Consider the following 18,718-nt stretch of genomic DNA (forward strand, 5'->3'; position numbering starts at 1 on the left):
CCATTTTTACTTTGAGTAAAATATATATATTTTTTTTTTACTATGTCAGCAGATTATATAAACTTTGATTATTACCGAATCCCGTTGCGCTGGTCGAAGGCCAGGACCATGGACCCAGGATGTTCAGACATCAGAGCCACCAACAACTGCAGTACATCCATGAGATTGTCGTCCTGTGGGACAGAGAAGAAAGGACTTCAGGTTATTGTGGCGTTAACGGAGAGCAGTGGGGGAAAATACTGCATCTAGTGAAGCTGAAGTGAGTTTCGAGGGGATATCTTAAACTATGAGGAATTCTTAGACAGTTGTATACGACAGTGCAAGATAAAAAAAAAGGCATTGGTGTTGTTGCGTAGTAGCGATAATGTGAGAAGGAACGGTAGAGAGAAGAAAAAAAAACTGTAGTAATAACGAATTACATATCAAGCATCTGAACTTCAGAATTACAGTATGTGCTCCATGAAGTGAAGGGCTGCTAGATGTCGGTGGCTTTTCCAGGCACTGTTGTAATCACCCTTTATTCTGGTTCACTGGCTGACTGACTGAAATGACGGATTCATTTGTTATGCATCACTCCACTGTAAACAAACCACTTCTGTCAGGACGTCTAACTGGCACACTTAAACACTGGAACAATAACAAGGAACAGTGACGCTGCCTTTAGCAACAGGAATTGTTTGCTAATGCTCTGCATATCAGACTGTGGGAGGACAAAGTACAGTAGTGTTACGTCGCCATCTGGTGGCGAGGTCGCTGCTGCTCAGTGCTGCAAGAACAACGGTGCACGTGCTTACCTCATGCATGGTAAGGAGGTAGTTGAGGATGCTCTGCAGCTCATCTTCCTTCACTCCATGATCCTAGAATATAAAATTGGATCATTTCAGCAGGGTTCAGCTATGTTTTGCTCTACCGATGACGTCAGCACAAAGCGATCGCATAACATTTCAAAATATGACCAGATGTCTTTCTCTGATATTACATTTGTGACTGTTTGTTGCTTGCAAATATATTTTATTTACAAGGCATTAAAAAGAACGAAACAATCCCAAGTAATGTGAATATGATGACCAAACGGGGAAGGACATTAAGATTGATCCATAACAACAGTAGCACCACAACCAAAACTCCTAGGCAATATCTATTCTCACATCACATCAATATCCCCTCAATATACTGTATATACAGGCGTTAAGTGGTTTTATATAGAGATCATATGTACTTTTGTTATTTACTTGTTTAAACAATGTTTTAATGGAGAGGGGAAAAACATCCACATACATTCTTAACTGCAGCATATTATTCAGCAATAGGAAGATGTAATGAAGGTTAAAGGCTTTAAGTCATCCAGCTGACGTCTACGAAGAAGTGTGGGTTGACCCAGAGGCAACTACACCTGCTGTTGTGTAAAGTGGCAGCTAGTTTGGTCTTAAGCATAGTGCATTTTGTTGGTGCCATCGGCAATCCGACTGCAACTCCACTGTAATCAGAGAGCATGAACCACTAGTAGACAAAATGTTGGCATTCGAATGTGCCAGATTCCTCGAGTGAGTCAATAAAAGTCCATTTTCTATTTGGAGATGGGGGGAGGGGGGGGGGTGCCGGGTTTCATGAACATACCTTCATTATGAGCTGCTTGACAAACAACAGCAGAAAGGCTCGCAGAGAAAGGATCTCCTTATGGTTTGGCCTTGGACCATCTGAAAACCCAAATGGCAAACAAGGGCTGTTGAAAGTAGCTCGAGAAAGATAAACCAAGAAATGATTCAATCGTGCTCAATCTATTCTGCATTTTAAAAGCAAAGTTCTGCACACCGATTTGCCATTTGAAGGTGAGCGTTGGTGCGGTGTATGTTAACATGTGTGCAGCCATGTTTCTGTGTGCATGTGACATCTAGCCTTTACATGATCGGTGCATATAGTTTAAAAAGAGGAATGGAATACATGTGTATTGTGCATTACATGATATATACAGTGCATTTGTCTGTGCATCCTCACCTAGGCCTTTGGGCACAACTCCACTGCGGTTCTGGGGGTTGACGACCCAGTAGTAGTACTTCAGTGTGTGCATGACCTGCAGCACGGTGCCCACCCTGCGAATGGTGTTGTAGATGGTCACTGTGCTGATGAACTCTGTTGCCAGGTAAGTGTACAGTGTCAGTTGCACCTGCAAAAGATAAAAGGCATATGAAAACACTCGTAAACACACGAGCTTGATTGTTAGAGCAGGAATAATCCTGTTTCAGTGTGTCCTAGCTTCTGAGCCCCTAAGGGTTGTAGATGAGCCGTTCTCATTTACATAGCCGTCACTGATTCACAGGTGGAGGGATAACCTTGAACTCTGAAACACTTGAAATAAAATGTAGGGCAAGACCACACAGAGCAAGAGAGGGCGATATCGACTGTGCACGTCTGTGCGTATTAACCCGCTTTGTGTGCGCGACCTATATCCCGGGGGGGCTGTACCGAATAGTTTGAGGATTTGAAGCTTCGTTTATAACGTTGACGTTCCAATTTCTAAATCAACATTTGAATGCTGAGCCGTTTCTCTTTTTTGCAAGTCTATTCATTCCATGTAAACCCTGCATATCTGCACAGTTGCAGATAAAGATTAGGCTACACTAATATTAATATACCATTTGTAGAATTAGATTCCAGTGGTGGCTGGGGAGGATTGCTTCCGAACATTTCCAGTAACTCCAGAGCATTGTGAAGTCCAGAAGTCAAAATGTATTTGAAAAAGATAGAAGTTAGCATTTAAAAAATTCAGTCCATTCTGCTTTAGTCCATATTTATTGCCGTTTAGCCTTAAAAAAAACTATATATTTAAAGCGGTTAAACAATATTTTGTTCTCCTGCATAACTGTATTATTATTAATATTAATAATATTATGAAACAATAGTATTAATAATATTATCATTATTAATAATATTATTATTATACATTATTAATAATAATAATAGATAATATATTATTATTATTATTATTATTATTATTATTATTATTAAAAATAACATTATTTTTAAGAATAATATTATTATTATTATTATTATTAACAAAACCCATGAGTCTATATTCATTAAAGAAAGTTCATTTAATAAAGTAAGACTCATTTAATCCGGTGAATTACTTTATTCAAATTGGGGATTTTGTTCGAGGATCTTTTTTTTGTTTTGGATGATGTCATAAAATATGACTATAACGATTCAAAGCATCATTCGAAAACCTCAATAGACATTGGGTACGTCCCTATTATCTACATTATTTGTTTAACCAAACACATAAGAATGTGCAGCTGTGTGTATTCGTGTTACCTTGGCAGGGGCATGGATCCAGATGGCAGGGTTGAACAGAATGTGGTCACACAGCTGTTTGAGCAGCAAGATGCCATTCTGCAAGTTGCTGAGGTATCTGGAAAAGGCCAGCACAATTTCCAGGACGGGCCGCGTCACATGCACCTTGGAAAACTGGAGTACAGACAGGGGGACAAAAAGTGCCACAAGAGGAGGTGAAAAAAGGAGAAGGTGATATGTCAGTGAGGCGTGGAAAGCAGAAAGGGGAGGGAAAGGACACATGCAGAGAAAGATGAGGAGGAGCTCCTCTTCTGCCTAACAAGCACACAAACCAGATGTGACCTCCAAATACAGCTGAGGGGAAACAAAGTAGGTCTCATATTAAGTGTTGGTGTTTGCTTGTGGCGTTAAGATCATCAAGATCAGCCTTATTACGGCACTGGGTTCATTACGCAGCAACAGCTACGGGAGGATGGCTCTCCTCTCGTCTCACCTTCTCCAAAGTGTAGCCAATGACGAGAAAGCCTTTGCAGGCCAGGACCTGCTCTTGCATAGCCACTGAGTTCTTCAAGAGCTCCATCACAAAGGATAGCAAAGTGCAGCTAAAAGACAGAGAGACAGACAGAGACAAAGAGAGAGAGGGAGTTAGACAGTGACAATAATCTATGCAAGCTGCTGACAAAGCCCCGACTGTGAAGGGCATATCCTACATGAAATGTGATTGAATGAGGGTGTCGTGTCCCCATTGAGTTAGGTGGACAGATTTGAGTTAGTATCACCTTCAGGGCAGCAGATACAACAACGTTGAAAATTCATAAGCAAGATGGCCTCACAGCTTTCAACCTCAGCGTCACATCAAAAGTTGAAAATGTAAAACCTGAGATGTAAACCTTTTCAAGAACTTACTGCAGGTCTGTTCTCGACAGTGGAATGCTTTAATGTTATAGGCATGGCATGAACACTTGTTTGTTACAAACCACTAAAACACTTCGGACTCGTCCCGACTGACAGACGAGTAGCAGGCCTGCAAAAGTGTGATACTGTTTATACTACAATTCTTTAAATAGTAAGGTTTCTTTAGCAAAAATGCATCATTTTGGGAAGGAGTGGTCGCGTACGACTGGATAAATAATGCGTAGATTACACTGCACAAGTCGTGTGACAGTTTGTAAACACATGTTCTGATTGTTAAACCCGACCTCCGTACACTTCCTTCACCCACAACGCTTTTACAAGATTTAATGGTGAGTAATTGATATACAAACTGTCATTCGGTGGGTGACGTATTCCTTTAATATTTACACTGAGTGTGTTACATACAATCACAAGGGCTCGAAGCAGCAAAATATAAACCTGATTTAGTAAAGGATAAACAAAAACTACATGTTGAATTAAAGTGTGTGCATGTGCGTGCGGTTACCAGACAGAGGTGTCCAGCTCATGGCTGGAGGGCTGGCAATAATCCAGCTGTGCAAACAGAGGGAAGAGGACCTGCACGCCTCCGATAGAGTGTATGCCACTCTGCACTGAGTGAGTCACCACGGCCTTCACGTCCTGTCGAAACAAACACACACGCATGTGGTCTTATTTAACATGTTACATGGCATATGAGTCACACAGACATTTGTTGTGATAATCAGTTGTGTGCACTAAATAAGCTCCATGTGTTGACATACATATTTGGAAGTAGTAGACTCATTCCACAACCGTCTGCTTTTTATCCTAATATGTACTCTGAAGTGCCAACAGACATGCTCAATGTTTGAGAGGGTAAAAACAATTCAAGAGCTCAATACTAGGCGTCGTCTTAGAAGGGAAACTGATTTTTGTTTTTCTTCCAGCCTCAGCTGGTGTCTGTGTTGTTACAGTAGGTTGGCAAAACATTTTCTTCTCTATAGAATTGGAAATTCTGAGCATGGCATAGCAAAGCTGAAAATATAGGTCACATATTCATTCATATTTCACACTGTGTGTGTGTGTGTGTGTGTGTGTGTATGTGTGTGTGTGTGTGTGTGTGTATGTGTATGTGTGTGTGTGTGTTGGAGAAAGCATACGTTGTGCGTAGCAGCAAAAGCGTCCCACACAAAGGAAACAAAGCACTTTATTTGATGAAAGGGCATGAGAGAAAACTCAATTAGAGCTTGAGAAAAGAAAACTCAAAGTGAGTGAAGAAACATTGTATGTGTGTGTGTGTGTGTGTGTGTGTGTGTGTGTGTGTGTGTGTGTGTGTGTGTGTGTGTGTGTGTATTTGTAAGCAGGAAAAACCTCCACGGAGTTCACCACCTTCTTGCAAAAGGAAAGATGGACAACTACTTGCATGTAGTTCCAAACTGAAACCTCAGTCCCCCCACAGCTCGAGCACCAGGATGCAATTTTTCAGCAGCTGCAGCAGCAGTCTGGCTAGCTCAACACTTTTGCACCTCTGCTCTAATGAGGCTATTAAAATGAAAAGATGCCAACTGGGCCACTTTCATTATCGCAGAGGAGGAGAGCAAAGAGTAAAGAGGGGTACATAGGAACAGTGGGAGGGAAGAAGCAGGCGTGCATGTAGTCAATGAATTTGCACCGGCTTTGCTTTAACGTCAGCAGCATGGTGACTTCAGGTTAAAGTTAAATAATGGTAATCCTAGTAATGTCACCTTCAAGGGGAATCAATTGTTACGCAAGCAAAATGCTACATTAAAAAGGGCGTAATTACCTGCAGCATGAGAGCGTGGGGTGAGTGAATAAAAATGGAGGCGTTGTCCTTGGGGGAGGACTCAAGGCAGAGCTGTGCGTCTGTGGCGCGAGGGTTATAAGTGAAGGCGATACTGGAGGACAGCTTGCCATCATACAGTAAGGTCTTATGATGCTCCGCAAACAGCAAGTCACTCTCAGCCTTGTACTTGAATGTGCCCTGAGGAGAAGGAAGCAGAAGAAGGAAGGAAGGGAACAGAATAGTAAAATTAGCATCACATTCTTCCACAGTGTCTAAATAGATTTTGTCAAGACTAACAAAAGTAAAGCACCAAATACTGAACTCTGCTGCAAATATGTTGCAATCTGATCTATAATTGTGTTTAACGTAGTTTATTTGAAGTACCTTTTAAAAATCATACTCACTGCTGCACATCTCTGGACTAACAATACACGGAAAATTGCAACATGTACGGGTATTTCCATTACAGAGATTATGGGCAGAGAAAATGCAGCATATCTGGACATGCATGGATAATTCTTCGCTACTCTGGCGAACTTTTCTGTTCTGGTTTTGTATTTGTGTTATTGCATGTCAGTGGATGTGACGGGGTGGGGGCCCCGAGTGTCGTTTTCTATAGTTTGTGTTCTTGTATGTGCATGCTCTAAAAGTTCAAAATGAAAGGAAGTAGAGAAGTCTAACTTAAAATACTACGCTTACATTCAAGGCTGGAATAAATCACTTTCCAAATGTTGCTGCCCTTAAACAGAAAACATGGCAGAGCATCTCATGTCATGTCTGTTGTGTCATCTCACTGTCATCTCTCGTGGACTGCAAATATTTTATAGTGATGTGTAGAGTGACAGCTGATCAACATTGCTCATTAGACAACCATGTTAATTATTCCTTTGTGTTTTAGGATGCTCTTCCATTTATATAGAAAGGGTATGAACATTTATAAACACAATTACAGATTTAAACTCATTTTAATCATTAAAATGCATCATTTGTGCGAGTCACTATAAGTCTGTTTTAAATGTTTCTATCGCAGACATATTGAGATTTGGGCCTTCCAACCTGGTAGCCCGATCCCAGCTGATAGATGGCCAGGATCTGAGCAGCGCTGAGAGCCTCTCCGAACAGGTAAACTGCCCCCATCTGTCCGCAGAACACACGGTTGGCATCTGCCGTCTCAGACGATCCCAGGAAACACTTGTCAAACGTCTGCAGCAGGAAAGATGTTGGAGTTAGTATTTGAGGAAGACAAAAAAAACAACAACACAGAAATAGACAATTACAGATGAAGGGGGGGGAGGGGGGGGGGAAGGAAGGAAATAAGGAAATCAGACAGGAAGAAAGGATTTTAAAGACCAAAAATAGCCGGAACGAACAAAGGGAAAAGGCATATTCATGTTAGCACTAGCTATAATTGGAAACATAAAACCTCAAACTATAAGCAAACTGTGGCTAACGTGATAATGTTCCATCTTCCTCTGGTCATGGTCAGTGAGGAATAAGCACATGTGTTGAGAATGATGCGGCCACATCTCAATCAAGTTGCCAATTTGCTTTCGGGACAAAGTGACACATGGAGAGGATTATACTACACTGTGGAGGCGGCTTCATTCCTAACTAAATTTGATTTAAGAATCTTATAACTCCGCATGACAGAAAGCAATTCTAGGGATTGTGACAGAGTTCATATGGTGACGTGTGAGAGGAGCAGGGTGTGTACGATATGTAGTCATCTTACACAGTACTATCCATATCCGTGCTAAAAGATGAAAAGAATGGTTTCACCCCCCCCGAGCCCTCTGAAAGCACAGACTGAGATTAGATATATCTGTGAGCGAGGTTTGTTTTGCAGTTTTTTGGTACGCGCTCCTGCAGCAATATCTGGCTCAGAAATTGATATTTGACAGAAATCCGTGCAATCACGTGCTCGAGCCTGAAGTCGCAGCAGGTGCAACTGTAAATAAAAAAAACTCTTGCTAGGAGGTTTCATGCAGTAACATTTGTGGTTTGCAAGAACACACTGGAAATGGACTACATAAAAGGAAGAGTTGGGCGTTTCTTTTTGCCATGTGTTAGATAAGAAGAGCGAATTTATGAATTTATTCATATAGAAATCAGTAACTTGGTGATTTGCAAACAGCAAAAGAGGTTTCAAACTGTTGCTACTTACGTCGCTGGTGTTGACAAACCAGGCGATGTCTCCAAAGGAAGCCAGTTCCCCGTTCACATAGCAGCTAATTTCACTGTTTTTCCAGCGGTTGTAGACGTGGACGAGAGTCACCATGTACCACTGCAACAACAAACAGAGGCAGACTCTCACAATGGGAAACTAATAGCGTTTATCTGAAGCATCAATCACACGACAAGACATCAATAAGTCAGCGTGTGGTGAGAACCTTTTAGTTTACTCAATTAGCCTCCATCAAGTTCCCAGACTCTGTCCCCTCAAGCTACAATCCCACCTACTTACATTTCCAGTTTCCTCCTCAGCCTCACAACCAGTGAAATGGGTTAGCAATGTTACCTCAGTAAAATAGGTTATTATGGTTTCTTCCGGACATAAAAAGGAGGCGTTAAAAATAGAGAATGAACGAATCAACTAAAATAAGTGTTGGATCCTCATGAGGTTTATTGAGGTAAGGTGATGCCTTCATGCCCAGGGGGAGGGAGGAGGATGTTTCAAATTGTCCACAGGCAAAGGATCTTTCTGACTGCAATGGTTTTGCAGTTTGTGCTGTGCCTGGAAGGGACTCAGAATATCGGATAATCCTCCTCTCCCGTCGCCCTCATCTCCCCCCCCTCCCTCCCTCCCTCCCTCCCCCCAAGAGTCAGGTAAGATGTAACGGTTCTTTCTTACAGCGAGGTCTAGATTTATCGTGTGCGCACATGTGTGTTTGAGTGTATGCATGTGATTCATTATGCGTTCGCTGACATACGATTTCTGTGATCAATCTGCAGAGACAGTTCCAGGATTTGTCCCCAAACCAGTGCAATGCATTCTGCTTTGCTTCTTTTTTTTTTTTAATGTCCTTTCATACCTTCTGTGGTTTGAAGTCGTACTTAACACAGTGCTGGAATCCTTTCCCCTTGGTTTTTAATGAGGTCACTATCAAACAGCCACCCACAAAGTGTGCAGAGTAACCCATGCCTTTATTGGTGCGGAAACTGAAAAGAAATGAAGGGAAAATACAAAACACAAAGATTTAGTTTCTGAGCGAGGCTGCACACTTTCATGCCGACTGCATTCAAGGGCAACACGGGTTATTGTCTACAATATATCATAAAAACACTTTAAAAAAGAGTCTCAAAAGGATAAAGATAGCAAACAATAATTTCTCAACTTCAGACTCTTCCCATCCTTCTACATGCCCGGGCGAGATTGGGCCCTGGCAGTGTGATTTAGTGAATTAATCTCTTTTTAAAAAGGGCACAAGGCTGAAGAGGAGCTTTTATTACAGATTCTCTCAAGCAGCTCGTTGGTCATCCGGCTTGGTTATCGTTTTCACAGAAGCCCAAACAGATCCCGGTTGTATAAATTAGATTTTTTTGACAGAAATTAATTATTGGTTGAAAGGACGATGAACCAATCCGCTCCTCAGAGAGGAAGCCATTTTTCATATACGAGACTGAAGGCACTTCTGCAGGAATTGGGATTCAAGTGAATATGAGATGCGTCTTGGCTATACATGTGCACATGCATATGTTCAAACTTACACACCTTAATTAAATGTATTGCACCTGTGTTACACATTTCATGCAAGGCCCCTTTCTCTGTGTTATTAAATGAAACATTTTAATGCCAAACAAAAAGGGCAAAGATTTAGGTTAACTGATCAAAGATTGTTATTGTTACCTACCAGTACAGGTAAGGCTTGTCCTTGTCTACGTTGATGTTGTTGAGAGGATCCATGCGGAGCCATGTGTGGAATGTAAACCCATTCTGGTACGGCCATTTTGCTACAGGAGGCAGAGCTATAGCCTGTTAGGGGAAGAAAACAGGACACGGTATGAGCTGTGGGTCGTGGCCTGCTGTGGAATTAAAGGAAATATTGAGCATTTAAAAAATAACAAAAAACTGTTGGGTTACAACAACAAGTCAGCCTGAAGCTGAGAAATTCAAAAGTGTTTGGGCCAACATGCCCCTCTGAAAACTACATCTAAATAGAGTGTGAGTGTGTGTGTGTGTGTGTGTGTGTGTGTGTGTGTGTGTGTGTGTGTGTGTGTGTGTGTGTAGCAGGGCAACAAAGGAAGATGAGGGCAGACGAGTACTAATAGAGTTCAACCAAATCAGACCTGTGTACTTCTACACGTAAAAGCGTCGTCACCATTGCAATGGAGGGTTGTTTACAGAAGTTCACACACACACACACACACACCTAAAGCAACATTCAATGGCGCACACATTTACACAGCTTCCTGGTAGATGCACATGTAATGCAATGAAAAGTGCATTCATCTTAAAGTTGTTCTTTACTCTGACACACAGACACATCCTGAAGACATTAAATAGATTAGTTTGTCTTAATTAATTTGACTGTTTAGCATTAATGACTGATCAGAGAGTATTTGTAGTTGATTAAAGTCTAAGAGGATCCTCCTGAATGAACAAATCATACCCTGCGGCAGAAAGAGGGAAAAAAAACAGCACAACTTTGAATATGTGGTAAAAGATGCAGGTATGATCAAAGCAATGCTTTTGTAAAGTGTCAGTGCAATGAACACTAAAACTGGAGGGCCATTAACAGTACAGAGCAGACTAATTTAACTTTGTAATTCAAATTAATGAACAATGTTCCAGATATTCAAATGTGTTTTGCTGTAGCAAATGATTCAGTTATGCATATTGTATTGTGTTTTGTTCCATGAGTGTACCAAGGGCATGTGGTCTACTCATCGTCAGCATCATGTGCCATTCTCCAACCAAAACCTAATAAAAGGTTGTTTGGTGCTTAAATAAGCACATTGTGCATCTACAGAAGGACAAGAAAAGGACGCAGCATGTGTGTGCAGCCTGATAAACGAAGAACAAAGTGGTTTTGGTTCAACTAATGTGCAGGGAAGGTAGGTGCAGCCAAACATTCACAAAGCATGATTTCAATACTCCAAAACTGAATAGGCAACAGTCACAACATCACACATTTATTTCAGCAAGAGTGCAATAGCCTTTGAGGCTTGAGAAGGGTCCGAGTTGTAATGGCAGACTAGAAAACAACTGAGAGAATATGTGAAGCTTATCAATTAGAGAAAAACTGCATGGGTCAGTGAATGGCTGGCTCACAGGAAATTAGTGATTCAGGAGAGATCACCATGATATATCCGAGGGCTTCTCTTTCTCTATAATAAAATGTCTTTATATGATGAAGGTGAATGAAGAACATCTTGTACATTGTGGGAGGCAGTCATGGTGGGGTTCCACATTCTGCTGGCTCAGCATTTTTTTTGGTTCTCCATTAATATCTAGCAGGAAATCTTGCTGCTCATGTAATGAAACATTCAAGAGCAGTGCACCATTAACCTCTAAATTCATGCCAGTTAGCTCATCCATGTGCAAACACTCTTTAAAAAGTGGATGGGATGTTTGTTTCGCTCTGCGGTGCCGGGTTTGTTACTCACAGCTGCATTTTTCCCTGGAAAGCTGAAGAATGAGTCAGGGCCATTCCTGTGAGCCATGTACTTCAGAACTGACAACAGCTTCACTGCATGACGAGGCTGAGGAATGAAGAAGACAAAACACACAAGAATCATTTTTACATTACAGATCGTGTTGACTGTCAAAACAGACACACATAAGAAGCATATGAACCCAAGTTACACTCTTTACTTTGTATCCATGCAGCCACAAATGATTCGAAGCAGGTACAGCTTTGGTTCCTGCTTGTTCTAAATTTACCTCTTAAACTCATCAGAGTTTGACATCCAGAGAGATTTGTTCAGCAGTATGCTCAGGATTCAGTGTCTTCATAATACACTGATTATTGTGTATAAGCAACACACATTTATGGCTCTTAACACCCAGAACTCAGATATTGGAGCTTGTTTAGTGGAAGTGATAAAAACGATTTTCAACAAGGTTGTGGTTTACAGTGGGACGTAACAGAGCGCTACGTAGTTAAAGTTCTGCACTCATCCCGTACACCCCGTCGTCTCTCACATATTTCACAAAAAACTAAGTGGAGAGCGCAGCGGTGGCAAGAGCCGAAAGTGGGAGAGTGAGAACTTAAGAGCATAAAAGCAACTTGCCCTATTTTCAGTGACAACTTGATTAGTGTCATTGATCGGTGGGTTACTTTCCTTCTCTACATCCGTCTCTCCCTCTGTGCCACTGGATGTACCAACTTATCTGTTCTGTGCATGCATCATACATCTTCAGTTTATTGAGGCGCACGCTAAATATTGGCTGGAGAAAAGAAAAAACTTAAATTATGAGCTTTTTGGTCATCTTATGAACAACCGAACATTAATAATGTAGTGCTGCTCTGGCAGAGTAGTAGTAGTAGTCTGGTTTCACATGATTTATCTCGTCTCTGTGCGGAGGGCATTGGCCTGTGGGGTGGCAGCAGTTGAAGTGTTGCTAGCACATTCCTCGTGCTCGTCCCAGACAACCAAGACCGATCACCGTGGCATGACTCTGACTCACCCACTGGCCTTTCTCCCCTTGCAGTTTGCTGAAGAAAAGCTTCAGCTCTTTTACTGTGATGCTGTAGCTGGCGAGCACGCCCAACATGTCCACCAGTAAGTCTGCAAGACACACACACACACAAACAATCATACAATCAAACATGGCTTGTTACAATTTATCAAAAAACACTGACAAGATACAGATATCCTGCTGACATTGCAATCCAACAACTCACAATTATTAAAATCTTTATTGGCATTTTGGTCATTTAAAGATGACAGTGAAGCTTCAGAAACTATGCAAGCAGCTAAGCAGCTAAGACGTATTTAAAAGAAAAGTAGGGTGAGCAAGACCCAAGTTAAAAAATAACGACTTAAAATAGAGAGGGCACTCTAGGAGTCATTGGTTATTAGCGACTAATGATGGGGCATGGTATGACAGATTTACTACGAGTCTGCACATACACAACCCCTTGGTTTATCCTTCAAATATAATCATGAGTGGCAGTTATATCTGGCAGGTCTTTTTCCATATAAAGTAATAGCACCGGTATATGCACACAAGTATTTCAGCTTAACTGCTCAGCTCAGCGCTACACAGCTCGTATTTCATTTATGTGAAGAGAGGAATAGACGGTCAGCAAATCTACTGTAATTGAAACAAAACTAAAAAAAAAGTTAAAAGTTGGCGTGCCCCTGGTTTAGGCATTAATCATAAACTGCAACATCCCTGGTTGAAAGTCCAGTCGGGGACCTTCGTTGCATGTCCTTCCTCAGATCTCTCTCTATTTCCTGTCAGCTTTCTACCGTCAACTCTCAGAAAAGTAATGAAATGTACAGAAATATTGAAGAAAAGAAAAGTGTATAACCCTAACACTTAATAAAAGATGCATTAAAATAGATAGGACAGAGCATTTGTACTGTGGTAAATATTACTACTGTATAACTTACTTTCAGCTGCCTAGTTACTGCTAGACTATATCACCCTTGCTTGATCGCACAAACCCTCTAGGCCTGCGCTGTTCTAGCTCGCCAAAGTTCACTGAGCCGAACACTGTAGGATTAATTCGACTAATTTGCAGATGGGCAACAGACTACACTGAGAGTCTGGGGAGTTTGCACAGAACGATTGTGTCCGCTTTCGTTGGCGTTCATCTTTATACTTGCTCCCCATCTACAAAGAATTCAACATCAACCAACACCTCTTCTGGCGTTGGAAAGGATTCAGTCAAGTACAGTTCAGCAGTGCTTGCCATCATTGGTGCTTTAAGCTGGATGGAGCATTTCGTTGCTCCACAATAAGGCTGACCCCTCTTGGTCAAAAACAAAGAACACTTTCCCCATTGTTAAGTACCTGCGATCATGCTGTCGGTGGTGGATATACGCTGCAGCACCTGCTGGATGAGCCCCACGTCAGTGCACGCCTGCAGGTTACGGACGCTCTTCTTGAGGATGGCGGTGAAGATGCTCCAGACCTCGGCCTGACAGGTCGGCTCACACTTGTCCAAGAGCTCCACCATGCACACGATGCTCTCGGGTTCTTGGATGATGAAGTTCATCTCAAGGTCAAACTGGCCGCCGACCAGCTGGAGGAGGGATACAAAGATAAACGTTGAGGAAGGGAGTGAAGGGACAAAGTGTTTCAGATAGTCATTGAGTACATAAAACAAAAAAGCAATAAATAAATCTTTTATCTGCAGCAAAACATAAGTTTCAAAAAGCCATGTGTCCACATTACTATGCGTGTGCACACTCCGAAACCAATGATTAATCATGCATCAGAGCTGCTGCTAGCCAAGTGGATTAAAGGTCAGGGGAGAAGCACAGGTCTCCGTCAGTCTGTTTGTATGTCTGTTAGTAGATTCAACTGTTTACAGCTAGCCTTGGGACACTTGGATAAACCCAGAGCAAAAGAATATCAAACAAGAAGCCTCGTCAGTGAAAACAGCTGACGCATCCAGACAGACTCAAAGTGGGAGAAATGTATTTAGAAGTATTTGTTTCTGCAGGAGGCTCACAGCCTAGCAGACACAAACTAATTAAATACTCGTATTTAAATATACTACACAGTGATAGTGGTGAACCTCGTCTTAATATCTATATTAAAACAGCAAATGGTTACCAGCATGTATACATCTTTTACACTCTGTATTCCATTACGTGTTGGGAGACACATTTTCTTTCACAGCCAATTACACACGCCTTCATCTTGAATAAAAAAAAAAAAAAACAATTTTATTCATAGGAGCAGGAAAGAAAGTACATGCGTCCCACCATGTTAGTCAGCGTTAACAGTGATCTCCAGCTAAAGCCTGTTCAGGAGCCGGTGAGGTGAAATGCTTGTCTTATTGCAAAGGAGTAATGCTCTTTGTGTGTGGAAATAAATTGTACGAGCCATAAATGTCATAATTTGTCACTTGGTAATAGTTACGATGACATTTTTATTATTGAACCCTGCCTAATAGAAAAAGATAAGGAAAATAACAATGTTGATCCCAAATTAATATTGTGAGTAAGGCTGTCATGTTTAAAATCAAGAAGGTGTGACAGGACAAAATAAATGAACGTGTAATATCGCGCTCGGCCATTAGACGGGCTGGATGTGAAAACAATGTGATTTGGTCCAGGGAATGGAAACTGTCCCATTAAAATGAGTGAGGTCGGATTAACTCTGCCCGTGTGTTGAGTACAAGATAGGGAAGGAGGGGACACTGGGGGTAACGCTGCTGCCACAACATCCCTCCAGAAGGGGGGATAAAGTGATGATAACCGACACACACGTCACCTATTGTCCGTTTAACCTCCCCTCACAGATATCTATTCATTTTTTCATGTCAAGTTTCACCATCAGAACAATGACGATCCATCACCTCACACAAGGCCCGTTTCCTTTATCCCCTAACCTTCATACGTTCTTCATAAGATATAATGTAAAATATTTGATACTAACATATATTACAAATACAATCAATGTAAAGTGCTAAAAACAAAAGTCAGAATTAGCTTTGTTGTCTCAAATAATAATTTTTTACATAAATGATATAAAGTCCCCAGAGCTAATATGATGTTAAACCCAAATATATTACATTTACAAAGAAATCTACATGTATACATATTTTAATGTCGCTATAAAACTTTTCAATTAGCAGAATTGTTGACAATTTCCGTTCAATTGAGGTATTGTTTCAGCACTAACCATCTGGCAAAATAACTTTTATTAAATGTATTAATTATTATATAAATCCAGATGGACAAGCCTTTAAAGTTTTTGCAAAGAGCTAAAAAAGCTACCTCTACTGGAGCCAAATCATACAGAACAAACTATAAGTAACAGATGGCTAGATGGGCAAACAAACACCAAGCAGTCTTTTCGGGGGAAATGACAAAACAAATGAAAAACTAAATAATTCCAGTCAAAATACCAACAAGCTGCTAAATTAATTAACACATGCCAATTAATGCCCCACTGGCAGCTTGACTTCTTCCCTTTTTTTGTCTCTTAGCAAGTCATTGATAAATCACACACCTCTCTACAGAGTGCCATGCACTAACTTGGGGGATAGATTGCAGCAAGGTCTGCCCTTAATGGATGTTGGGTGCCATTTTGCCACAGTAACTGTTGATTTATGAGCCTGACACTGTGTGCGAGTCATCCATCCATCAGAGTCAGTTGACCAAGGAGACGGAGAACAAATGTGAGGATGGAGACAGAGTGCCACACTACAGTGACAGACACCTGGCGCACACACACACACACACACAGGGCCGAGTTTGGACTTTATTTGTCATTCCCTACAATCACAAAGATTTTAAACAAATTGAGCAGTGACCTTTCTACATTATCAAGAGTCAACCCCGACCCTCTTGACTGACAAAATAAGCAAAAATCACCAGGAACTTGTGACTGGCGGTGATGATCAAACCAAAAATTAATGACTTAATCAGTACACTTTACATTATATACAGACTAAATGATGCTGCCATTAAATCAACTGTGACACTTTGAACCTTGATGTAAATTGAAAACAAAGTGCAATTTCCTATAGCCGAGTGAGAACATTTAATGGGTCTACTGATGCATGGCAAAGAGGTTTACAACATTTCAATTTCTTAAATTGTTCACTTCAATCATTTACATCGCTCCATTTCAGAAACAGGTGTGAAAGGTTGCCAGCTCCAGCCTCGACTACAGCCAAGGAGAGCTCTGCGGCTGAAAGCTACCAAAAAAAAGTCAGCGTCTTTATGGCATCTAGACACCAGATCCCTGGCTGTGTAACCTGGCCTGGCTGTACTCCCCTGAGGCCAGCCTGAATTAATCATGGCTGAGCAGCCAAGCAGCCACTGGGCCGTAACACAAAGCACAAAACAGGCTTCTATGGTCTCCATGGTGAACAACATTGGAGGAAGGCATGGCTCAATCCTACGCCAGAAACTGAATTTATATCTATTGACTGAGGTAAACTTGTGTGAAAGACCAATGAAGGTGTCGGGATTCTTGGAAAGCTGAGATATGAAATGTCAACAATGACAATGTCTGACATGGGAGGTTAATATTTCTACCACATGCAAACAATAAATATTTTGTATTCAAAGATTATGAGTGTCGTGTAAATCGCGTGTAAGGCCACACATGTTGGCAGTGAGACTGAGAATAGAACAAGTAAAGGATTTAATAAAAAACAAAAAAACAGAACTAATAGGTCTGAACTACACAAAACAGACTTCTACATCTCTACAGACATCATGTCATGCTGATGGTGAGACAAAGCAACAAATGAAACTAAAACTTTGTGCTAAAGGGGAGGAAATTACCCAGCTAAAAGTAACAGGCAGAAACACTGATGCTGCCAAGCCACGGCTGCAGGGTGATGAGCCCCTCTATCCATTGTGTGCGTGCATGCGTGTGTGTGTGTGTGTGTGTGTGTGTGCGTGCCTGCCCATGTTGATGTTCGTCCTTCAGTTCTCTCCCTAATGAAACTGCAATTAATTCTATGGGTGAAATCATTTGAATGCGAAGTCATTTGCCTGCAGAATTCGACAACAGAAGAGCGCTCGTGACAAATTTGCGCTCACGTGTAAGCCTGACTCGAGTTTGTCAGATGGCTTAGATCAGGCTTTGAATTGCTCTGAACAATCAGAACGCAGCACATCTATCACTTGATATCATCTGTCAGTTTGGGATTGTTAGACATGAGGACAAGCCTAGGGGGAAATCTGAAGAGTCAGATGTTTGATTGATTTTAATAAATGGAGGCAATGACTATTTTTGTGATACTTCAGTGTTAAATAAAACATGTAAATGTCATTTTGAGGCTACGTTACATTGGTAAAGGCCAGCTTATGCATTATTAAAACCCAGCTGGACGATGGTTTTCAAGGCAACAAACACACTCAACAAATGGGCTGTCAGAGTGACCAAGCTTTCACCACTACTGGCCTACTTTTTCAACAACACTTCTAACTGGATCTCTTTTAACGAGCTATCTTGTCAAACCAAAGGCAGTTCCAGCTTATTCTTTCTCAAGAGGACCCCCCCCCCCCCCCACCCACCTCTACACCACACAAAACGAAACATCCATCACAGTGACCCAAAACATGAATCGTGATATGACAACATCTCATAATCCTGCATTCGTCACTGCTGATGAACACTCACATTTCCAACATACTGATGCGAGATGTTGAAATGGCTCCAGCAGATAATCTGTCCCAACTCAAATCCCTCTAGTGCTAGTACTGATATGAGGGAATGAGCTTGTGATGGTGTAGATGAGAGAGGAAATAGTGAGGCGAAAAGCATGCATTATAGCACGCTCTATTTATAATACCGTCATCATGTCCTATAAATAAGAAACATGAAGTGAAGTGGTACCAACATGGAGGATAGATTTGGGATCAGTGATGACAATGGTGCAAATCTCCTTTGAACATCTCTGTTGATCAGTAATGCAAAAACAAACTTCATTAAAAAGAAATAAAAGGAAATGAATGAAGGTGGTTGCTTGGATAAATGCCAACAAAATACAAAAATAAGAAATGTGAGGATGGTTTCTAGCAGCACTGGGTTATAAAATAATATACATATTTCTTTCTTGAAATAATTTTAAACTGAATTTC

General features: G+C 41.2%; 1 protein-coding gene across 1 annotated transcript in view; it reads right to left on the bottom strand.

Moving 5' to 3' along the window:
- lrba (LPS-responsive vesicle trafficking, beach and anchor containing) overlaps nucleotides 1-18,718 on the bottom strand; it is a 169,979-nt gene that overhangs the window by 135,968 nt on the left and 15,293 nt on the right. Inside the window, 15 exon segments of the mRNA XM_029434539.1 lie at nucleotides 76-173; nucleotides 795-857; nucleotides 1,618-1,697; nucleotides 1,996-2,164; nucleotides 3,313-3,465; nucleotides 3,785-3,893; nucleotides 4,712-4,845; nucleotides 5,990-6,187; nucleotides 7,046-7,192; nucleotides 8,154-8,273; nucleotides 9,022-9,148; nucleotides 9,841-9,962; nucleotides 11,597-11,692; nucleotides 12,621-12,721; nucleotides 13,956-14,187. Of these exon segments, the coding sequence (XP_029290399.1) occupies nucleotides 76-173; nucleotides 795-857; nucleotides 1,618-1,697; nucleotides 1,996-2,164; nucleotides 3,313-3,465; nucleotides 3,785-3,893; nucleotides 4,712-4,845; nucleotides 5,990-6,187; nucleotides 7,046-7,192; nucleotides 8,154-8,273; nucleotides 9,022-9,148; nucleotides 9,841-9,962; nucleotides 11,597-11,692; nucleotides 12,621-12,721; nucleotides 13,956-14,187 (1,949 nt within the window).

Source organism: Cottoperca gobio, chromosome 1 (assembly GCF_900634415.1).
Source record: "Cottoperca gobio chromosome 1, fCotGob3.1, whole genome shotgun sequence".
NCBI classification, from domain to species: Eukaryota; Metazoa; Chordata; class Actinopteri; order Perciformes; family Bovichtidae; genus Cottoperca; species Cottoperca gobio.